Raw genomic sequence first — 25406 nt, 5'->3', positions numbered from 1 at the left:
TAATATATTTATACATGCTGGAAACCAGTAACACTTTGTTCTTTGCTTGGTGGCTTTATTTTTGTGGTGCCACATAATAGTGACAGACAGATTTTATGAGAAAAAGTAATGTGAATTTTAAGTGCTAGTTAGCCTTTCTTTCTCTCCGTATCTTTTTATTATATTGTTTTAAAGCTGCATTATGCAGCTATTTCTGAAATAATAGATTTCTCTTTTTTTCTGATGTATACATGTAGTTTCATTAACATTATCTTTCCTTAGCCTTTTGGTCTCAAGTAGGTGTTCATGCATCATCCTGCTGAGAATACAGCTTCCCAAAAGAAGGACGAAAAGAGTTAAATAGTTCAGTGCACTGTACCTTTTTTTCAGTTGCTAGCAATGAGCAACTACACCACAAATTTGATTACTCAGCTGAGGATTCTGTAGGCTTTGCCTCTTGTTTTGAGAAGATTAGAGACCAAATAAGTTCTTCTTGGAGCCTCTGGGGTTCATCTGTGCCTTTAGGGACCTTGGCATCTCTCTCTGGGGTTTATCCCAGACAGGGCTTTTTCTGTCAGAAACCCTAACAGAGGATGCACAATTATTGAGCAAGATGATTGAAGGAACAAGGTGATGCTGCAGTGTGCTTTCTTCTTTGCGCTAGCTTCATCTGTGCCTTGCCTAATCTTTCCCTTAATGGTCTTTATCCAGCCCCTAGTGGCAAGATATTTAGAGAGCTGACGAGATGGTGCTATTTGCTCTAGTCATGAGGGCTAAGAAATGGGGGATGTTTGTGTGCAGATAGCATCATGGTTCATGTTTTCTCAGAAGCTCCTGTGAAGATTTCACGTCAACGTTGTATCAGATGAGTCTTGCAAAGGAAAATTTCCCTTAAGGACTCTGCTGAAAGGAAGGAAACAAGTATTCTAATGTGTTGCTCATCCTTGCAGTCTCTTGTAGATGGTGTAAGAGTATTTGGTGTTTGTTACCACAAAAAGTGAACGGGTGAATGGATTTCTGCATTCCCTTGGATGCAAAGTGTATTAGAATATACAGCTCACCCTCAACAAGTACACCTTGCAACTCTGTACCCTGATCTGATGTGAGACTCCGATAGGTCACAATATCCTTGTCTTAGTTGACCAGAATCTAAGGTTTATTAAGCTCTGACCACTTGTACCACATCTTTCCCTTAATCGGGAAAGGAAGGATGTTGATGGAAATGACAAACCAGAACTTAAGGAAGAGGTAAAGGCTCATTATGCTATTCAGTTAATGCATCCACTTAGCATTTTCATATCCAATACTGTTTTACATTTTTGGAGTGGCAGTGTTTGAATCAGCAAAATAAAAATAAATGCAAAGAAAAACACGGCCAGTCCCTGTGTGGGGCATGTCAGGAAGGAAGAAGTAGGTTGCCTCTCCTCTCACCTTGCTGGCACTTATGTACAAGGACTCACACATATAGCCTGAAGTCTTAAGTTTTTTAGGACAGGGAATATTTATTTGAACCTGTGTTATGCTTCAGCTTTGAGGCAACTAATAAGAACTTGGTTGCAGATGTACAGTCCACCTGTGTAACAGGTGGAGCACATACTCAGGGAAAGAGTGGCACCTCCTGCAGAAATCTGCTTTCTTTTCAAGAAGTCCTACATAAGATAGGAATTTTGTTTTATTTTAATTTGTTCCTTCAAACTTTTATTTGGTCAGGAGAGGGCATGTGAGTCAAAAGTTTATTTCTTACAGAGGAAAGCTTTCTAAACTGAGAAGATTTTACAGCATTTGTCAGAAACAGTCTGTGTCAGAAAGACTATTCCATTTCTGGAACTGCTTGACTGAGAGTATTTTGGCTCCAGGACCAATTTGCTTCATCCAGAGCTTTGCAATCTTTTTGGTTCAAAAGAAATGTAGCTGCCAGAGTAGTTAATTTAAACTTTAATATCACTGGGACTTGATCCATCAAGTTTCTGGAAATTAATAACAAGCGTGGTTGGCAGTATGGAGTCTTGAACTTGGGTCAGGTGTGTTTAAGTCTGTGAATAGTTTGAATCCTTTGCATGGGGAAGGAAGATTGTAGTGATTCAGTCTGGAGGAGGAGACCTGTGGGCTTCTGCACTAGGTCTTGTCTGGGAAAGCAAGGCCAAGTTTCATAGTAAATTGAAGATGAAAGGTGGTAATTTTGGAAAATGATGTCACATGGTCTTTCCATTGTTTTGACACAAAGAGGTTGTGTGTCATTAATGGAAGAAGGATGCAATATCTCTCTATTTTTCAAAACCATTTCTACCAGTGTTTCATCTTGCCTGGATTCAACTTGAGCTCTCTGCTCTTGATCCAAGAGCCAGTTTCTTGTAGGTGTTCTGACACTCCAGGGTTGTGGAAGGCTGCGTCAGCTGAGATGCAATTAATCCTTCCTTGCTTTCTCCATGATTTTAGGAGGACGATCTTTCTTCTTCAATGCCTCATTTCAGTAACAGTTTAATACTCAGCCTATCTCCATGTTGACTCAGTTATACTTGGCCTTACCCATTCTATGTATTTCCTGCCCATGCTGAATTACCCTTCTCTGCTGAAACTCAAAACCTAGAAAGAGAATGCAGAAGTTGAGGGGCTTTCTCCCATAAGCATACAGTTTGAACCAGGGGCTTCTTGAATCTGTATTAAGAAACTAAAAACAGCAGGGACATTACTGCTAAAATATTTTCTGTGTTGCATTTTCAGTGGTCCAGAGTGCAATCCTTGTTGCTAAGTAATATCATTTTCAATTAGGGGAAAAAAAAAACCCAGCAACAACTCACAAACTTCTAAAACTGGGAAGGAAATTTTAGCTTGAGCAGAGTACATTTACGCTATCTTTCAGGAAATAGCTAAGCCCAGCTTGGGAATAATATCAGAGACTGCCAAGTGTATGTGAGTACTTCGAGTATCAGCTGACATCATTTACCTGATTGATTGGTTGCTGGTAAAGTTAATTGCACTTTCCCACCTAGCACTTAGCAACAAAAATGACTGTTTGGTACTATGTCTAATTTGATCTATGTGAAGAATATGTGTTTTCATAGATATGTGTGCATTTTCCTGGTGGAGTTGAATGAAAGAACAGAAAACGGGGCTGCTTAAAAAACATTCCAAAGTATTTCTGGCACAGGAGTTCAGGGGTCCCAGCCTGATCCCCATGTGTGCTAAAAACCACAGGAGATGTTCTCTAGAAGATGTTCCAGCTGCTAGCTTTCTATTCATTTTGCATACTGCTTTGAATGAGATTTGAAACATAAAAGAAAAAAAAACTCTTTTTTCATGTCTAAAGTAGACCCAGATATATTGTTAATTCAGTCAACATTATGTAGAAGGGCTTTTCTTTTCAGTTAAAAGTCTATTTGGTACAGGATTGAAAAGTGTCTGAAGAGTCAAGAAAAAATATAGAAACATATGTGACTGGAAGTATGTAAATCAGAAGTAGTCCAGGTATAATTACAGGTACATAATCAAACTTTCTGCGATTTGCCAGAATGCTTTCAAACAAAATGATCTTTGCCTGGCCAACTGGTTTCGTCCTCACGTGTCCAGAGTAGTTTTGCAGCTTGAGATCCTGGGTTTAACACTGCTTGTATTTTTCACTCCTGGAAGAAAGTGCAAGGCTGTACGTCATTAACAGTTATTCAGCTATGTTACATTATTTTAGAGAGGAATAAAGCCAGTGCTGTTTGAATGCCCAGGTTTTAGGATTTCAATCTTTTTTAATAAAGATTTGTCACCAGGATTTCCAGTGTATTTATTTTGTCTTCTCAACTGAGGGCTTGGTAATAATTTCCTAAACCCAATGGACTTTGTAAGGGAGAGAAAGAACAAACCTGAAAGTACGTAACTCGACCACTGCTACTTCTGAAAGTTGTTAATGCTCTTGAATGAGAATTTCATTGCTCTGTATATATGCAGTTAGCTGTGTGAACTCCTGGTATATCGTCCATGTACTAGCTGGTAACTCCTCATTTCTGAAGGAAACAAAAACCTCTTTTCAGATTTTTTAGACCTAAAGGCAGTCAAAGAAAACCAAGTGCTTTTATTCCCCCCAAGCTTTTGTGTGAATCGTGGCAATGCCTCTGTGCCTGTTCAAGAAATCGTTTTACAGCAGCTGAATTTTTAATGGAAATAAAAAGTATTCAGCAGGAGAGCAGCTGTCTCCCTCTGTCTGGATTCTCTTTTTTTTTTCTGCTTTTTGAAGTAAAAAGAAGTAAAACCAGAAATACCACGCTCAGGGGAAAACAGAAAGCTTTCACTTTTTTTCTGTTTACTAAGAAGCGGCTGCTGCATCATCTCATGCTTTCTGATGTAGAAGCAATAAACAAGAAGAGCACAAGAAATGCAAAATGCTAATACCGCGACTAAATGGACCACAAAATGTGCTAACTAAACCTTTGCAAGAATGACATTTTTATGTTAGACTAATACTAGGGAATGAAAATATTTAAGGCAATAATTTTCCATATACTTTCTGTGTTATTAAGCATACCTGCATAAGTAGATGTTTGATCCATCATTTTGTATTTTAATGAATTTATAGTTCACTTAATCTTGAATCACAAAAATAGATTTCTCTCTGTTAGTACAATGGCAGTATGGTGAAGACTGTAAAGCTTGTTCCCCTCCTGAATACTAATGTTTGGTCTTATGGTTAAATTAGAGCAAATAGAACTTCTAATTCAGCTTTCTTGAACTACTCAGCATACTTTTAGCAATGCATATGCAGTTGGCCTTACTAGCATTTCTATGGAATGTCATTTCTGAAATACAGTTCTGACTTTCTCCCTTTTGGGGAGATAGAAGGGGCAAAGGATACTAAAGAAAAATTATGAAAAGACAGTTCTAAACTTTGAAAAGAGGAATTTCAGTAAGACAAAGTCGGGCAAGAAGATTGTAAATTTAGATGGATGCAGAGTTGAACTGTTAGTGGCAGCATTGATACTACCTGATAAAACAATAATGAGGTTTTAGCAGATGGGTATGCTGATCCAAAAAAAGGAACCAGAAGGGCAAAGAGTAGCACAAAATGCTGAAAGAGCAAGGTTTGCCAAGTATGTAGGTCAAAGAAGAATCCTTCAAACATTGGAAATACAACCCTAGAGAATGTTAAAAACCAAAACCATAAATCACAGTAGGCAAAAATAAGAGAGAAACTGGAGGCCTCAAGCTGGAGTTCACAGAACAAATTGCTGGTTCATATAACAAAGTTCTTACAACACAGTTTTAAGAACAAATAGCACAATGGTTCATGTTTGTAGGAACAGTAACATTGAAAGACCACTTAGGGTTTACTTGATCACAAGATGCTGATGAAAGCTCTGCCCTGAACTTGCTCTTCACTGTTAAGAAACTCCTCACAGAGTCTGAGGTAATTAAAAGGTGGGTCTGAAACTGGTTAGTTTGAAATACAGCAAGTCCCTCTGTCTGACTGGTGCATCCAAAAATTCTGAAGGATCTTAAATATGAATTTAATTTAGCTGCAAGCACAAATAATCAAGTCTCTGTTCCAAGTCTTGAAGGGCAGCACTATTTACCTGCATAATATTTAGAAAAGATTGTAGAAGTATCTAAGAAATGTGTAAATAAGATTTGCATCTATACCTTGAAACTGGTTAAAGTGAAAATTGAACATGAAATCACCAAACACCTGTAAATTGATCTGAAAGGACCTAAATGGGATGTTTTTTTCAAAGGAAAATCATGTCCCACTAGTCTCTCATAAGTCTTAGCATGCGTTAGTAAAAGTGGCTAGCAAAAGTTAGTGGAAATTATTTAGTTTTGAAAAAGTCAACAAGTTCCAATGCCTCCTAATGTAGGTCTCCTTATATTATAGTTTAGGATTGTCCTGACAGAAATAGCTGTATGTGCACTTTGTAGAAATCTGGTATAGCAGGGATACATCCACTGCACACTCACTACACGAATGATTTGGCAGGTGTAGTAAATCCAGTAAATGATAATGATACTGTTTTACTTACTGTATATGGTTTAGCAGTGCGTAGAGAAAAACTGGCTAGGATCCAGTCTGCAAAGGGGTAGACTAAATGGTCAATTTGCATTATAAAAATGTGGACAGTGGGCTTGCTTTTTCATCACACTGTATATTAAAACTTTTTTATTTTAAAATATTTATTGTTGTGAGTTAGCAACATTTACAGATGACACACAGTTGTCTAGATTAACTAAGACTGTAGAAATTGGCTTGGGCAATTCAGAGTCCAGTACAGCAAAGTATGCTGCAGTGGTCTAGTAAGCAACTTGTAGGATACACCCCTTTGTCTTTTTATAATATGAACAGTCACTTGCTGAAAAAACTGCCTGTGGTCAAATACTTTGTCCTTTCAGCTGCCACTTATCCTGGGGAAGAAGAAAGAGATATAACTAAAGAAATTGCTCAGTGGAATTACCATAAGGTTGGCATCTTAGCCACAGCTCAGGAAAGACTGGACCAACTGAGTTTTCATGACAGATGGCATTAATTTTCAGAACATTTTGGTGTATCCAGGAATTCAAATGCAAACTGTTAATGCATGTTGCATTAGATTCTACCTTAAATTTACAAGTTAGTGTTTGGGACTTCTCTGTCTTGTTGTCTTAGTGAGAACCTACTTGAATTTGTATCTGCAGTCAAAGACCATGAGGGTATATCAAAATGCAGAAGGATTACAAAAATATTACAGTTTTGTTACACAAGTTAGTGTTTGGTCTTACTTAAATGTGTGCAGTGTAAGTCATGATCTCACAAAAGGCATGTGGCAGAGGCTCAAAGAAGAGCAACCAGAATGGCCGGGAGCCAAGAACAATTTCTCATATGAAGAGAGGCTGAAAAACATGGAGCTAGCTTACCTTAAAAAAATAGGCAAATGAAAAGTGAATAAATATAAGATGTTGTAGGATATTATATATAAGATAAAAGTCAATCCATCTTCATTGACTTAATAGAATTGTTATGATTTATGGCTGCTGCCACTGCAATGGGCCATTATTTGTAAGTAAACTTTTCTCAGCATATAATCAGATGTGGTGAGATGGCAGGATCTCTCCCTTTCCTACTGAACTAGTGTATTCAAATTAGCATAAAGCTTGAGCCTTCTTCTTGTTGCTTAGTTCTCTTTATGTACATTGAACCAAATTAAACAACAACAGAATATATTTCATGCAAAAATAACATTGCTGTGAGTAAATTATTGTTCTGTTATGAAGTAGGGGGCCTCCCCAGCTGGACCTTTAGCGTACTAGATCTTTGGTAGCTCATTGTAGTTCTGTTGATTTCAGTGTTGCCAAACCATTTTCTGCTAGCACTGTATCTGGTGCAGACTCGTTACAGCATCACAACAGATCTTACGGGAATAGCAGCAATTCAGCACAGCAGATACACACACAGCAAAATCACTGGTCAGGTTAAAGTTGTTCCTCTTGGACTGAATTATTTAGCTTCTTGGATGCACTAAAACAGTTTAATATATTCATGAAAAATTAACTTCAGAGTGGAATACCCCATCTTTTGACTACCACATGCCTTTAGGAATTGATACATTTCAAACTGCAAATAGAAGACTTTTTAAAATCTTAAGCATTAAAGGAAATTGCAGTCTTGAATGACTTTTTCATGGATACTTGATTTAACACTGATTAAAAGAAAAATGTTATTACATATCAAAACTAGCTTGTGAAACTTATTGTCTGAAGTTACCACGGAGGCTAGGAGGTTAGCAGATTTCAAAGAAGAATGTTTTTTGGTTATTCAGGTTTGTTTTAATAAATATGAATTAACATGGGCTTCATGAGGAACCCAGACACCTGTGTTTCAGGACTTAACCTAACTTGCAGCTCTTAGCATGCTTAGAAGACTTTCTGTGAGGATTATCCCATGGCAAACTATAGCAGGTTTCCCTTCAAAGCCTCCAGCAGCAAGTCATCATTCGAGACTGTTGCAGAAATGGTAGCTCTTTTGCTTCCTGTGTTCTTATGACCTCTTATCAGCTGCAACTTCACTATGGTGCAGGATTTGTTATGTTGGTATGTTTTGTAAGGAAATACTGTATTTATGCTGTGTAACTGACTCACGCTTTAAATGTATGGGTGATTTCAGATATTTTATTATCAGGTTTTGCATAATTTTGTAAAACTTTCAATAAGAACACTTAAAAATAAAGTAGTTAAAGATATTTTTTAAATATTGTTATCTTTTAGGCTTTGTATTCAAGGGTTAATAAATCAGTGTAACCTGTTCATTATGTTTTTGCAATATTCTCTCAGACATTCCAGATCTGCAAATACCTGAAAAATATGAATTTAGGCAGCTAAAATACAGCCATTCAAATTGTCTTTTGGTTCCTTCAGGCATACCCTGTGCCTTAACCTTTTTTCTGAAGGTCAAGAGAGTTTTATTCATCTGACATAAGTAGCTTGAGTATGGCATATGTAGCTTGGGTAATGTTATGGATGATAACAGCATTAGACACTTAAACAGCTTCAGCAAGAGTTCAGCCAGTAGGACTATCAGCCTATAAATGCTTTTATCTTAAAGGTTGTATAGCTGCAATAACCCCAAAACTTAAAGCTGCTCCTTGAGACCTATAGCCTGGCTAAAGAGGTGAGGAGTGCCCTCTGACACTTCTAGGTTGCTAAAGACCTCCGTTAGGTCCTAGTGCAAGAATTAGGGTGCCTACATGGAATTGGTCTGATTTGAGTTGGAAATTAATGTGGGAGTTCATAATTTTAAATGAACTGGGGGTAGCACTGCTTGAAAGAATTAACTTTAGACAGAGCTTAGACTGAAGCCTGAGTGACGAGTCCCAACATTTTATTCCTGCCCAATAATGAAGTGTTTCTTCTACAGAATTTTAGGGGAGAGAACTCTCATACTGATTATTTCAAAAACAATGTAGTCTCTCACCTCCTCTGTCTAGGTATTTTGCTGTTATAAAACTCCAAGGACATTGGTCAAAACCTAGTCTACAGAGCTGGTTGAAGGTGGTGTGAGAAGCTAGCAGTGACAATCTTTAGGATTTTGGCTTTGTGGAAACTTGTTTTGTACAGAGATCTGAAGGAGAATGGGTATGCTCTGAAAGTGGATAGTGAAAGTGGTTATGCACTGGCCATGCATGTAAAAACAATTGAAATGATGAACAGTATGAAAGGAGATGAGATGATACAAGTGGAAGAAGAAGAGAAAAAGGGCCAAAAGGAAAGGAAATGTGAGCTGAGCAAAGGGTGAATTCTTACTTTTATATCCAAGAGTAATAATTGAAGGCTTGTAACTAACACAGCAACTGTTTAACACAAAAACATTTGTTTCATGTAGTGATTACACTTAAGTAGACCAGATAGTGCTTTTTCATTTTCAATGTTAATGAGAAATTACTCCATTGATTTTAGCAAGATTTTAATGACTTCACTGGAATTCTTCTGTTACACCACTCTTCTAGTTTATAGCCTTCTGTGTTTCTTGATCATCACCCACAGAAAAATCTGTAGTATCTTTTTTTGTCTGAGGTCTTTGAAAGCATGCTTCCTTTCTGAAACATTCGAAAATACAACCATTACAATTGCATCATATGTAAATACTGTTGTGTAAACTATAAAACTCAGTTTGAATGCTGCAAGTCAGTAACCATGTCTCAAAAGGAAGATAGAATAAGTAAAGCAGAGGTCAAAAAGGGTGACTGGAGGCTTTGGACAACTCTGTAGAGGGCGATTCCAAGTAGGCTGTGATTCTTCAGCTTGGAGAAGAGAGGGCTGGGGGGACTGTATAATAGAGGTCTACATAATTACAACTAATGTTGGGAATGTAAATAGGGAATTATTATTCTGTATTTCTTACAATGTAAGAGGTAAAGGTTTGCCAGTGAAATTATCAATTAGCAGAGTGTAAATAAAGGAGAAGCAGTATTTTTTGCCAGAAACTACATGACTGTTCAGTGCATCCTGTTCTTTTACTCTTCCCTGAATATTTGACCACTGTTAGATATAAGATACAGGCCTATATGAATTTTTCATCTGGGTGTTTAATTAATAGACCCTTAAATTTACAAACGGTATCACTGAGAAATGGGAAAACCTATTGTTTTTTCCAGTCTGTTCAGTTTGGACTTTCTCTTTCCAATGTATAGGCAATTTGCTCTTCCATTTGTATGGTTCTTTCACATGGCGAAAGAGAAACTAAGTTATGTGGAAATGTGATTATAAAACAGGAAATAGGTGGTAGATTGAAGGGCAAGTATAAGTTCTGGCATTCCTTTTAGCCTTATTTTTTCAATACTAGCTACATTTCAAGTTGATGACTGCCTTTAAACTTGCTTTAAAGCATATTCGCCTCATGTAGAATTACACGGTTGTAGCAGCAGCCTTAGCTAATGCATTTGCCACTTCATGGATTTATTAAAACATACTTCCTGATGTTTTTCTAAAATTCATCAAATATGCAGTGTGTTATCTTGTTCAAAACCTCAAGACAGAACATGCTCATAAAAGAGAAATTATAGGTTCCAGACAGTCTGACCTTAATCAGTGCACTTTGGCTAAACAGCAGTTTAGGGGCAAGCCTCCTCCCTGCCTGCCACCCCTTGTATTATCCATTTTGTATTGGAAATAGTGGGTAAAAGCTCTTCTTTATCCCTTCCTGAACCTGTAACATATTATCTTCCTCTAGGGCTATAATAATCCACTTCCAGTTGATGGATCATAGTGCTTATTGCCTCTGTTTTTGGAAGACATTTTCCCACCTTCTCTTTGCTTGTTGCTCATCAATTGAATAACCTGTCCTTCTCTATTCAGCTTTCAGTTTCTCACAAGCTGTTTGAAATCCCTGCTAAGACTTCTTTTTTGTCAGGTGTACCTTTTGATATTGTTATAACTGATGCCTGCCATTGTTTCTTTCACCAATTTTAGAAACTTCTGTATAATCCAAAGATATTGGTAGAATCACTGGTAGCCCTACTGCCAGCTCACTTCAATGGCAGTAATGGCTAAGTTTAAATAAAGTGTAAAGGCTCCTATTAAAGTGAAACAAAATGAACCCTCGTGTGAACTATTACTTGCTTACAGATTTTAGGACCTTACCTCTAGCCCCTGTCACTTCATGTTCCTCTATCAACTTTTTCTCCTCTTGCAAGCATCATCAAATAGGCAGGCATGTTTTGTTTTCAGATAAGCAATCAAATAAACAACTATGGTAGTTGTTTTGTACCTTCCCTGTATGTTCTGCCTCCTATCGGAAGCTGTAGCTAGGTCTTGCTTACTCCTCTCCATCTCTCGCTACTCTTTCTGCAGGTATTAACTAGACACAAGATATTTTTTCCATGTCTGCTGTCTCTGAGTCAGTGGAAGCTGCTTTTGGTACATATGCCCCAGAGGGACAAATTCTGATTGCTTGCTTCCAGCATTTCTTAGTTGTAATGATTTGATTTTGCTGCTTTGACTTTATGTACATCTTTGGTTGCAGCGTCCTATTGTGGCACCATTTAAAATCCCTGACTGCTTTGCCTTCGATTCATTTCCCACGTAGCTAGTTAATTACAAGTTGTGCTCCAGGGAGACTCCAGTCGCTGACATTTGATTGGGCTGGGGGCCATTCTGTTATTTTCAGGTACTGTTTGGCACTGCTGACGGTCAGGTTATTGTCATGGACTGCCACGGCCGAATGCTGGCCCATGTTCTCCTTCATGAGTCAGATGGTATCCTCAGCATGTCCTGGAACTACCCCAGCTTCCTGGTGGAGGACAGCAGCGAGAGCGACACGGACTCCGACGACTATTCCCCGCCGCAAGGTAGGGTTATTTTCAGAGTCGTTCTCTCTCAGTTTTTGCCTGGACATCTGGAATGGCACAAAGCAGTCACACCATATTGAAACAGCAGGTTGTCTATGGTTTCAGCTGGTAGAGGCTGAAAGGTTGTGCTCTCTTGTGGGGGTAGCACAGAGGGGTAAGCAGAGTGCTGATGCGGGGGCATGGGTTCTGCTCGCAGCTCTGCTGCTGCCCCCCCTGTATAGCTTGGGCAAGTCATACCCCGTCTGTTCTGCCGAGCCTCCATTTGCACAAATGAGATAACCCAAAGCTTTTAGTGAAGCAAATAGCACTAGATAAGAGCATATCAGGTTTCACTGATAAGCAGATGTGAGATATTGCAGTGGTCCATATGTATGGATATAGTCAGGGGACAGTCACACAAGTTGATGCACTATTATATAGATTCATGTGGAAAGACACCAGTACTAGACATAGCAGAAAGTGCTACATCTTTCATTTCCAAGAAATCCTGTTAAGCAGAGAGAATGCTCATCAATATGGTCCCATCCTTGATAGTCCTGACGTAAAGAGCTCAGTGAATTTCATAAAAGGATGAAAAATGAAGATATTTCCTGCAATTACATAGGGTAGAAGAAGGGTAACTGGAGCTGTCTGGAGTTATTAGTTCCCATGCTTCAGAGCACATTGCCAGTTTGAGAGTCAGGAAGAAATTCTTCCCTCCCCTCAAGTCCATTGGGTAAAATGTTTTGGTTTTGGAAATTACAGATAGCAAAGGCCTAGCAGGTCACTGTATCCATGCATAGGCTGGGATAGGATATGGTCATTGCTCCTTCTTCCCTCACCCTTCTTATTCCAAATACTAGATTCTTGCTTCTTTTGGTTAATGCTGTTGATTAGTCTATAAGATTTAGGTTAGTTGTTGCTGTGTTCCAGTGTATGAAGTCTGAACTAAGTTAAAGGATAATATAAAGATGATTGTACAATGAAAAATTAAAAGACGTAACAGCTAAAAATGAGTCTGAAGCAGCATCTCAGATCTGAACTACTGAATTCAGGACTGTTGCAGTTTATGTCTAATTTGGATGCAATCCAAAATTCATCTTTTACAGAATATTTTATATGTATGTCAGTATAATAATCATATATTTAAAAATAATGACAGAAGATAGTGTGATCATCTGAAATGTTAGCATCTTTTGAACTGAGATTTGTTTTGGCTTTCAAGTAAATATGAACATGATGCCACAGCCTCACTTTTGGTACTGGGTGAGATTTGTAATCTTAGAAGAAAAGAAAGAAATGATTCTAGTCTCTTCAAATTTCCTAGCAAGCTTCTAATGAAGGATAAGGAACAACATTACATTGTTTTTTTGGCTCTTTTGCAATATTGAGGTTCCAGTTGTGGCATGGTGAAGTTGGAGAGTGCATGGAAGAGAATTTAAATGATCCAAACATGCTAAGTTTGTCTGAGTCAGACGGGGGTGGGTGGACTTGTTACAAGCCTGCTTCTAATGAATACCCAAACATCATGTGCTTTCTTTAGAGCAGATGCAGCATAAACCTCTCAAAGGTGTTGAGCCTTTGACTCACACAGATATGTAGGAAGGACTGGAAGTTTGATGGGTTTTTCTTACCAAGTTACACACACATGCGGTTATTACTAGACATCTTTCTCTGAAGTGTTTTTTGATCAGTTCTTTCACAAGTTCAGGAAGTGATACCACTCTTACCTGGCTCTATATCATTTTTGATGACTCAAAAGGTGCTAGTTGGGCTCGAGAGCCACTTTTTTGGGGGAGGGCAGTATCTCCTGTCAGAACTTATAAACAAAAAGAACTAAATAGCAAATGCTAAAAATGCTGATATAGGTCATTATGTATTTGGCACGGGAATGTCAATGAATGCTAAAAATAAGCCCAGAGGAGCAGAGACTTTTTAGGGATGGTTTTGAAAGCACCTTTGAACTCATCTCTGTCTTTGAGTGCACAGAATCCTGTTATGTAGGACGGCATATAATTTTTCATTCTGCTGCCTAGCTCTTAACATTTAAAATTTAGCAATTTGTGAAAGGCCAGCATGTTCTCTTAGAAGCCCTTATGATGTCTCTAGTGACTTTAAGAGGAGTACCCAGCATTTGCTCAAGCAGAAAATTACCTAACAAATAGCTCTTAATGTGATTATATTATGATACAGCTTTTCAACTTGGGGCTCAGGGAAAGCACTGGTTTTCAGTTTGTGAACACTTTTGGGAGTTGACAGTGGAGAAAGACTGAAAAACACTGCTGTATTACGTAACAGTATATCCATAAGCCACTCTGGATATGCTGCAGTTAAAAATGCTTGATGCCTTGTTTCAGTTACCTTCGGGAACTTGGCAGTCTTACTCTTGTGTAATTTTAACTGAGCTGGAGGCATCAGTAAGGTAGAGATCAGGTAGGTAAAGATATGTAATTCTTAAAGTGAAATAGAGAATTACAGCCAAGTAATGCAATGCTGCTTTGAATTTGTTGTAATGGTGTTCCAGAGCCACTGTCCCATGGATAATGGCAAAGGTGAGGCAAGATAGCTCGGGTTTCACAAAAGCAGACAAACTAACTAGTTATGCCTGCTTTGCTTTTGTCACAGACACTACAGAAATAACTAAGTAGAGGCAGTTTGAGGCTCAGAGACATTCCTTGTGACCATAGGCTTAAGCACAGTGTATTTCAACCTGGGTGTAATCTCTTCTCTAGTTCACTTTTTGCTCACTCCAGAATCTTGTTTTTGCAGATGGACCAGCTGCATATCCAGTCCCGGTGCAGAACACCAAACCACTACTTACTGTCAGCTTCACGTCGGGAGACATTAGTTTAATGAACAATTACGATGACTTGTCTCCTACTATCATCCGCTCAGAGTTGAAAGGTATACAAGAAAGACATTTTACCCCCTTCCTATGCTCTGTTTTTCTTGTATTTTAAATTATGTGTCTGTATGTTCATGTTTTTGAGTCTGTCTCTCCTAACCCAGTGCCTCTTATCACTCAGAAGAGCTTACAGCTACAGTTGTTGCCATTATCAGCAGTGACACCTACTGGTGAAAGAGTAGTGCTTGGTTAATAGATTTCTTCTATTGGAAAAAATATTTAAATATTTGAGATTATAGAGCAAATTGTTTGCCTTCTTTCAGCTTAATGCACTAATAAATTTATGGTTGTTTTTATGAATGCTCATGCTACGTAATGCTTTGTTTGTATCTTTAGTTCACAGTGTCTCCTCCCATACTTTTGGTAACCATGTATGAATCACAATACTGTTTTAATGTATCTTACAAATTTTAAAAATTTGCTAGAATTTTTAATTATAAAGAGGCAATTTATTCTGAGAGGATAAAAATCCTATTGATTAATTACAATACATCTTGCTAGGTGGTATTCATGTATACACGTAAAATGATTATTCCATGCAAAATCTTTAATCTATAGCAAAATTTTTACTATACTTACCTATCAAAAAGTCCTTTACTTTGCCAGTACTCTCATTACAACTTATGGCTCTTTGCGTGGAGAAAAGTTTTGATTCACTAAGGCACATAAGCACATGCTTAAATATAAGTTCCATTGATTCTTGTTCATCTCTGCAGGTAAATTAGTATTGTATTACATGCAAAAAAAAAAAAAATCTAAACTGTGGAGCAGCCCCTTAGCTGTTCTATAACAGTGTGACATTGTTGGTGAAAAGTTACCCTCACACCAGCCTATTAGGGTTTTGGGTGATCTGCTGTGTAGGGGAGCCTTAGGAGGTAAAAAATCATCTCTGAGATTTCTGTTCTACCCTGGCTTCCACTTGTCCCAACACAAGAAGCATGGCTGGGGAAATGTGGCATCCTGAGGCACCCTTGTGATCCAGAAAACTTCAGCCAGAAAAGGCCCCTTAAAGTCTGGGAAAACTGAAACCAACTTAGAGAAGCTTTTGTGATAGCCACCAAGAGATGTGACCAGTATCTGTAGAATTATAATGAATAGAGTAGGAAGGAATCCTGAGCTGTCATCTAGTCTGGCCTCCTGCTCCAAGATAGGATAATCTAAACTGAATCCATGCCTACACAGTCAATGCCACACAAATCCCCTCTTGTTCTCTGTTCAGAGTTACGTGGCTCTATCTTGCTGATGATGTCTGTCCCATTTATCTTTTCCCATTGACTTTTACTAATGGAAGAAAGACTCCTTAATCATGTCACCCTCCTCTAGCAAAATATTAATGTACAAGCTACAGTACATTTTTATGGATCGTGAACTGGACTGTGTAGTTGACATAAGTGAAAGAAGAATGAGCAACATCTTGCTGGAATGGCAGTGTGCATGAGACAGAGAGAGAATGGTGACTGGGATGTCACTGTCTGTTGTTTTGAAGCTATCCATTGTACAGTAGAAAGTTTTTTACATATAGCTGTTACATAGATGTACACATTTTCTATATCTTCTTATCAAAAATGTTGTCAAGCGACTATCATTTTGATGGTTATTACCATGTGCTAAACACCCAGCTCAGGGTCCCTGTCGTCTATAGCCACTTGGATTTCTGCTAAAAGTGAATGGTCTTCATATTGCGTAGGAGTCTTAATTCATGTGTTTCTGTCTGAAATCAGTAAGTGTTGTTTTGTAGTCTCTGCAGCAGATGCACTTGTCTTATGGACTGCTGAAACTACTCAATGTACTTTTAAAGCAGGCTACTGTAAAACTATGTCATACAGTGCTAATATATTTTTGCTGTTCTACTACCTTTGCATAGGTATTTTAAAAAGCTGTCACTTTTCTGGGAATATTCATGTTGAATTGGTGTAGAACAAACTTTTGCAGTTTGATGAGAATTCAATTGCCCAAACACAAGTTATTTTTTTCATCCAGCTTGAACACGCCTGGATTTTGTTATCACTTCTAGTGGAGGTCCTGAACTGTTCAGTTGTGTTCTTTCTTTTTCTGTGCTTTAATTCAGTGATTTGCAGTGTGCTGCTACCTACAGAACTACTGAGCTGCAGCTGCTACAGAACTAGCTGCAGCTACTATCTGCATGTTTAGGGTGTTTTCCATTAAAGGTTTGTTGATATACATGCCTCTGGTGGCTTGCAAGTAATTTCGAGGGATGACTATGATGCACTGATTCATTTGCAGACCATTGCCCTAGATGAAACCTCCATCTGATTTCTTATCTCTGTGCTTGCACTGAGACCTAGTTGTCAGTTGAGCTATTTTACTTCAAGGCTCAATAGTCCTTGAAGACACAGAGCGCAGTGCAGCATGCTGTAGAACCACACTGTCCCAGAGGGACTGCTGCAGGCAACACCTAGCTGCTCTGTGCCTTTGCAGTAATCTAATTCTGGGAATTTTGAGAAAAAGAGAAAACTGCCAGGTGCAGTAACCACTCCTCTTCCTCTTGGTATAGGGAACAACTGGGAATTTTACCTGAAGACATTTACCGAAGGGAGATTGTTTTTTCTCATTGGTAGTTGTGTAGTTAAGCCAATTACTGAAAGTGGAGTTGATCTGCTTGCCTCATTGATTTTTAACACGTCTATCATTATACTCTCTGGAAAAGATGAATTAAATCCGATTGTAGATTACTTAGAAGGCTGAGGACTAAGAGCGAAAAAGAACACAATGCCTATGCAAAAATTATCTTGAGAAACATGCGTCTTGCCCTCAATATGTACAGAAGCATAATTCTTATGAGAAATATCATCAGAAAGGCAACAGTTGAAATAATACAAAACCATTTTAAATTACACATAAAAGTCCCTGACGATGACAAGTTGACAACTTGAAACAATTTTGAGAGCCTTCCTGCCAGCTCTCATTCCTCTACTGCTTCTTCCATTTGAAGACAGCTTTTCGCCCACAAATGTCTTCAAAAGGTTCTTGGCAGATTGAGCATCCCAGAGCATGAAAGTTTGGTCTTTACCTTCAGTTTGTCTCAGCACAAAATAGCTGCCTTCCACCTCTGGTTTAAGAGTAGAAAGGTTTAAAGACTAGCTCAGTATTCCTTGCACATGCAAATCTGCCTCTGAAACACAAGCAGAAACACAAAATACTGTTTTGGTGTTCTTGATGAAGTGTGACAAAGAGCTGAAGGATATAAGGGTTTGAAATTAGCATTCCTGAATTAAGCTGTGGGCGTTCCTCATTATGAGTTGCCTGTAGGAGAAGTAACTGATATGTATATTCATATCCACATAAATGAGAGACTGATCAATCCCTGTGTGCTTTTGGCAAACTCCTGCTAGACAGATGAGTAGATTCTCACAAGTGATTTGTCAAAAGAAAGCCTATGACATGGAGGCCATATATATTTATGGTCAAAAATCCAAAAGTCTTTCAAGTTTGACATTGTAAATCTGAGTTATACTAAAAGTTATGTTCACAGCCAGTGAAAATATGAGGCATTGCCAAATATGCTGCTTCTATGCACTTTAGGCCTTTCCAAACAAATAGTCATTGCTACTCTCTTGGTCAGTGAGATTTATTTATCTGTGTGTTTGCTTGATTCCACTTACCTCCAAAGATGTGCATAGGATTTTCCACATTGTTTTTAACATCTGTAATAAATTCTTTTACTTAGGTACAAAATTAGGCTCTGATTTACATTCTAAACTTTCCACAGAGAAACTAATGTTTTTACACAGTTTTTGCAATTGACTAAAGAAATCAGAAGAGACATTCCCAGAAGTGCATATATGTTCATACTTCACTGAAAGTATTGAAGTTTCTAAGTACTTAAGTAACCTTTGAGAGCATGATTTATATTCTCAGATCACCTAGGCGCATCTGGAAGCACTGTTCCTATTGATTCTAATAAATGATTATTGCAAATTATCTTTGATTTCAGATGTGGTGGTACAGTGGTGTACACAGGGGGATTTACTTGCGGTAGCAGGCATGGAGAAGCAAAGTCAGCTAGCTGATCTTGGCAACGGTTCCATGTTGAAAAGTGCACTTGTCAAGTTCTACAATGTGCGTGGGGAACATGTCTACACTCTGGAGACACCTGTTCAGGTAAGGCATATTTTTTAAGTCAGTTCTTAATGCTTTACTGACATGTTCTTCCCACAGTAGCTCTTTGGTATAGACCCGCAATATGAAAAGGCTTGTAAAATGTCCTTAATGTATTCTAAAATATGATTTACAGAAAAATGCGATGTAAGTAATTACTGTTTCCATTAAGGTGGAGATCCAAGACTGCATCTGATTCTAAGACCCACTCTGCTAGGTATTGTGCATACCTAGCATTGTGCATTTTCTCATATAATGAGAAATAGTCTGTTCCCCAAAACCATTGCACCATGAAAGCACGATAGAAAAAGGAAATTCTGTTCTTTTATAGAGAAGTTACTTAGGAGCAAAGACTAGATAACTTGCTCAACATTGTAGCAGAGCCAAGGTTTGGACTGAAATATTCCAAGTCCAGTATCATAACCACAAGATTATTCTTTCTTTGTTTTTATACAGTTTTCTAGTGTACATTCATTTTTTCTGATGCAACATATTACTTTTTATGGCATCAGATAGAGAAGGATGGTGTTGTCCATATATGCCAGGCCTCTGAATCAGGAAGTCTTGTTTCTGTTCCCACCTTCCATGTAGACTTTCACTGTATCCTTGGTCATGTTATTTGACAAGTAAATGTCAATACACGATCTGTGTCCTGCTTAGGAGCACAAAATGTTTCTTAGATCTTTGTTGATATTTCAAAACAAAACTGAATGTCACTCTATAGTTTATTTCATTTTCTGTAGAATAGAGATGACTCTGTTCTGGTTTCTGACTGTTACATAGTGAAACTTAATTAATGTGTAATGGCTTTGAAATCCAAAAGTGAAGGAAAATGTTATAGATATATTTACTTAATTATGATGATGATACTATTTATTATCATTTCTCTTTCAGTACCCTGATCTGAGATGGATACAAAAGGATGACATAGTAAACCAGCTGCTAAGCTTTCGTGTTTGCTCATATTTAGCACTAACCTGTGCTTATTAATGTTAGCACTTTAATTTAGATGGAATTCTTTAGCTTTGTAATATAAAAAATAATGTTCTCTAAAGCCAATCTAAATATATGGAGAGACATTTAATGCTGATTTAGGTATATGCACATACTTACCTATATACACAGCTTTTTTGTCTTAAACATAGCTATTTAAGCAAAGTAGCACAGTTCTTTACTCTGTGTATCAATTTTGGCAAAAAGGTATTTGTATCGGTGTTGCTTATTTCCCAGACCAGATAAAAACAAACTACTGTCACCACATTCTGTTTTTCAGTACCAGAAAACAATATATTCGTATTAGGCTTTTAACCAGTATAAGACTCTGGAAAAATCAAGATGTTCTTTGAGCAACTGAAACTGAAGAAGTCTGGTTGCCTTAAGATCTACATCTGCACAGACTCATCTCTTACTGCTCTCTTCCCCACTTTGTTCCCAATAACGTCAGATTTTCTTTCACTTAAATACCTTCATTTTTTCCAGTTCTCCCTGTACCTCCTCAACTTCTTTTCAGGTTTTCAGTTCTTCTCCTTTCTCCTCTACTTAATCAGCTGGGAGAAAGTCAGCACAAGTTGTGGCTGACGTGAGGGCTAATTATTCTGCCGTTAAATGAGTGCTTATGGACCAACTGACAGGTCATACAGAACAGGTAACTGTCAAGGTCATCCTGCAATATTTCTCATAGTGAAAATATTAACATGGGCCTCTCTCCTCTTTCTGGCTGCTAATTGTCACTAAACATGTAGCTTTTTAGTGTCACAGAGATTTCTTCCCCCTTTGACAACTTCAAATGGAAATAGGCCAACAGCTTCATAAGTTACTATGCGAGGATGGAAGTGAGGGAGGGGGGACAACAACTAGTAATTAATAGCAAAATCGCTGAGCCTCATTTCCTTAGGAAACAAGGCTAAAAATAACATTCAAGCTGATATATTTACATTAATCTAAGAACTGTGTGTATAAACCTGCCTAAAATTAGAGCCAGCCCTCTTCTCTTATTAGTTAATGTTCAATTTTCTTTTTTTAGTGCATTTAAATTCAGATTTACTCAGCTGCAGGAGGACATGAGGAGGTCTCTCAGAAAGGCACCTGTATTTGCTCAGGTGGACGTTATGCTTCTATGTATTTGAATGCTGGTCTAACAATATTACCAGCTAAGTAACAGTTATACTAGAACATTGCAAAGCATTTGGTTTACTAACAATATCAGATAGAAATTGTTGTTGCAAAAAAATTGCTAGTAGCTTCTGTTATTCTGCTCCAGTGATGAATATCCAAAGATGACAGAGTGAGTCAGTGGTCATAGTAATTTGTTTGATGATAAATTCATCAGGGTAAATTCATTAATTTTCTTTAAAATGGCAGTCAGCCCTGTAATTGGATTTTATAAAATTCATCACTGGTTGTTGAAAGCAAATGGAAGAGAATTTCTGCATCTCAAACTCTTCTACTGAAACTGTTTCTTCTGAAACACGCATATGTGTGACTGAAAAGATGCATTTATTCTATGTGAGTATTGTTCCTAATATAAGGGTCAAAAAAGTAAAGCAACACTGAACACAGAAAATAGCAGATCACTGGTGCAAAACTAATTTTCTGTGCAGTCCTCTGTTCCAGTCCTTTGATAAAGCAAATGTCTGAAATTTTTATTAGTAAAATACACTCAACTGTCAATGTTTGTGCTGTTTGTCTATCCTGAGTGTCTTGGTAGGGTATTCAGGAAAAAATGAATTTTATTGAATTGTTTATAACAAAACTCAGTCTAAAACTGATGCAGGATTTACATGCAACTTGGCTGCAATGTTACTTAACATGAAGTCACTGCAAACCACAAGGCAGAACAGAATTAGGTACTGCAGTTTACTCATCTTGATGATGACTTGTCATGGTGTAAAACACCTTCAAGGTGTTTTATATGCCACCTTCTCCTCCAGCTTTAGTATGTTTTTGGCATCCTATATATCATTTGATTAACACTCTCAAGCTCTTCCCATCAGTATAGGATTTTATGAATCATAAACCTACTTTGCTGACTATAAATCACACTTATTTAGAAGTATCCAAACGAACATAGTAGCTTTGTATGAAAAATAATGTTCATAAGCTGAATGGTAGAGTTAGCATAGTGTAACAATCTTTCTCATTCACTGCCACCTTGAAATTCTACCAAAATATATTTACTGAATGTAGTGGAAAGAGCTGAGAAGCACTGGTAAAGGTTGGGCAAATCAGGAACTCCTGCTACACAGAATCAAACTTCTTTGAACCCTGGAAGACTGATGAAGAACTTTCTGAAGGGACTTCAGAAAGTCACACCAGACTTTATTTTACTGGGAGCAGTTATATGAAAAATTGGTCCATACTGTGACTCCAAAGAGTCAATGGTGATTATCTATTTTACACAAAGAACATATCTTAAAAGCTGATGATCAGCTGCTAACTATTCAAAAAATACTATCAATTTCTGTAAACCTGCTCACTTATCATCCTTACCCTTTGTGTTCACAAACACAAACCTGATCAACCAAAAATATGTCCAGTTCTTTTAGCTGGCATTTTTTTGTAGTGGTCCAGCTTTTCCAGCATCTAAAAATGCAATAAAAACATCAGGCTGCCCTGCCGGTCGTAATTTTTTATTGAAGGAGTATTTATTTCTTACATTATTTGTTAAATCCTCAGAACCTTTCCCTGGCTTTAATGTGAGATGAGAATTATAATAATTGGACTCATTCAGGCTCTTTTACAGTCTTTCTAAAATTGATTATTGGAAGTGCTCCAACCCAGTTCTGTCACTTCAGAATTTCTTGTTTGTTGTGCAGGTGGGTCTTTATTATATCAACTGTACCTACTGTCACAAAGCTCTCTTCTGAGTGGATACAGCTGCTTCGTATCTTCCCATTTGGACTTGAAACAGAAGAGCCTCCTGCAGCATCACTTCAGAATTGCCCATCTGCCGACTTTACCAAATCTGTGAAATTATTCTGTCTGTTGGCTCAGATGTGTTGCTTATATGTTGATTCCTTCTCTGGTTTTTATAATGCCTTTCTTATATGTCCCAGAGAGGACGAGGGGAACAAGAATGTGGACTCAGAAATCCTGATGCTGATCTCATCTATACACCTATAATCCTTGAGTAAATTTACATTAGCTTATGAATTTATACCACTGTATAGCTGGGGTAAGAACAGATTCAAACCTAAAGTGCAACGAAGAAGAAAGAACTGAGTCCAGTAAGTGCCAGAAGCAGTTGTTGTATATGCAGCAAAGTTAGATGCATATTTCATTATGGGTAGGCAGAAAAGCTGCAATCACATTTTTCTCAGTGTAATATTCAAAGCGGTGAACCAAAGACTAAGTCTTCATGGGAGAGATTTCTGAGAGTCTTTGAGAACAAGACCCACTTGCTCTAAACATGTTGCGGGCAGCAGAAGTCTTCGCATCATTCATTGTGAGTCAGAAACCTGGTAATTGTATAAAATTCATTTTATTAAGGCGTGAGGAGGAGAGTAAAAATTTTAGGTTAAACTCAGATCTAAAGGACTTTGAAAGAGAAACTGCCTTTTATGTTACCTAGCTGAGCTGACCTTGCTTACTTTGTCTTCATTCATTCCCCATATAGTGTTCAGGTTTGTTGCATCTGAATTAATGTCACCTTTCATTTGTATCCCCTGAAATTGATGCTATTTAGCTGTTATTGGATGACACCAAAGCTTCAAGTAGAATTTATATTCTTACAAAAAGAGCAACAAGAGTAACAATTTAGAATTAGCTACTGAAGCGTTCTTTGGGATATCAGTAAAGGCCTTGATGTGCTCAGGTTAGAGAGAACCGCTGTTAACTCTGACTGCCGCAGAAATGGATCATGACCAGGAATCTTCAGAACTTGTCATGACTGCAAAATGGAGTCTGTCTTTCTACACTTGTCTAGGAAAAGACTCATTCTGTTAAAATGGAATCTCATAGTTATACTGAGATCTGAAAAAAACACAGCTTACTGTAGAAAGAGAGAAGATGTAAAAAACAAATCTGCATATCAGATAAGAGTTTGCTCCATAGAAAATCATAAGGCCCCATCAGTAGAATTTCTGACCACCTCACAGTCTTTATTACTTTTATCCCCACCAACTCTCTTATTACTCTTCACTGTAAATATGAGGAACAGGAGAACAAAGAAGTTGCGTGACTTTGCAATGGTTACTCATGGACTCTGTGGCAGTACAGAGATGTGCACGCAAAACTCACAAGAGCCAGGTGGGCTCTCCAGCCGTTGCACCTTCCAGCTTCTCTCTGAAAAAAGCAGAGGGAAAGACAGAATGTGTATCTGTACAACAGCCATCTTAAGTGAAAGAAAGCAGGCAACATATGTCATTTAAAGTTTTTATTCATACATACCATTCACTAGATACTATTTTGCAATTGGGTTCTCTCTCCTGAGGGACCAACATCAAAAAATCTCACTTGTTGCTGGACTTGCTGCCCTGAAATACCATTTTATGTTTATTTTCATAACCAGTGGGACTTTCAGTCCCAGTAGTCAAGGGATTAGTGCAAGCAGCAGGCAAGCCCTAGGGCTCAGGATTTCTGAGCACAAGGAAAATATTAAGAAGCATAGCCTGCACTATGTTTTCATTGACTAAACAGTATACAGGTGATGAAAGATACATAAATTATGTTGTTCTCTTGTAAGAAAGATAGTTGAATGACTTGCAACAAGCAACCACAGAGTGCTACCTTGAGCAGGAGTATCCAGTTCTGCATGCTTTTCTAAGAAGAGTACACATCCCAGCCGGCGCATACAAAATTGAGCAGGCGTATCTGACTTTCAAGCCCACTCTGAAAAAAAAAAAAGGCAAAAGGATACCCTGTTAACCACTTTTTGAGATGTGTTTATACTCAGTATTTCTCCTGATAAAACATCTTATTTTTGGCCTTTAGGAAATTACTTTTAATATATAATGGTCAGAGAACGGAATCCTTTCTGTGTTTGCATAGTAGTTCAGTTTGGCCTCCATGTTTGCATTTAAACCCTGGAATTCATTCATTTATTTACAGTTTGTTGTGAGATCCTTCAAAACCTGATTGGATTTTTGTTTGGAAAATGAGATTAGAAGTCACAGAATTTGTAGCTGCGTTTCCTTGTTCCTAGTAGGAAAAAACAAGTGTACAAACATGAAAAATAAAATTGTCTTCTGTGCTAGAATCTGCTTGTTCATTTTTTAACGAGTACAGTATAATGTATGTAAAGTTTGTGGAGTATCAAAAGCTTCTTTCCTTCCTTTTTTTTGCTAAAATTATACAAAATAAGTGGATTGCTTTATGAGGAGCAATACTTTTGCATTGGGCATTGCAGGTCAATTGCTTTTCCTCAGCGGAGTTTGGAAGGAACACTGTGGGCTGGCTCATAACTGGCTTGCTGCAGTGTGTGATCCATATCCATGTACTTTAAGGGGAAGAGTGGGAAGGGCAGTTATTGAGAAATATTATTGGAGCAGTACAGAATCACAGAATCACTGAGGTTGGAAGGGACCTCTGGAGATCATCTAGTCCAACCCCCCTGCTCAAGCAGGGTCACCTAGAGCACATTGCACAGGATTGCATCCAGGCGGGTTTTGAATATCTCCAGAGAAGGAGACTCC

At 37.9% G+C, this 25406-nt stretch overlaps 1 protein-coding gene across 1 annotated transcript in view; it reads left to right on the top strand.

Annotated features, from left to right (window-relative positions):
* Nucleotides 1-25406, top strand: part of TULP4 (tubby like protein 4) — a 163946-nt gene that overhangs the window by 113529 nt on the left and 25011 nt on the right. Inside the window, exons 6-8 of the mRNA XM_026077083.1 lie at nucleotides 11591-11771; nucleotides 14520-14654; nucleotides 18611-18777. Coding sequence (XP_025932868.1) covers nucleotides 11591-11771; nucleotides 14520-14654; nucleotides 18611-18777 — 483 coding nt within the window. The remainder of the gene's footprint in view (nucleotides 1-11590; nucleotides 11772-14519; nucleotides 14655-18610; nucleotides 18778-25406) is intronic.

Source organism: Apteryx rowi, unplaced genomic scaffold, assembly GCF_003343035.1.
Source record: "Apteryx rowi isolate R43461 unplaced genomic scaffold, aptRow1 scaffold_448, whole genome shotgun sequence".
Taxonomy (NCBI): Eukaryota; Metazoa; Chordata; class Aves; order Apterygiformes; family Apterygidae; genus Apteryx; species Apteryx rowi.
Note: the sequence above shows the minus strand (reverse complement) of the source record. Positions and strands in the feature narration are given on the sequence as shown.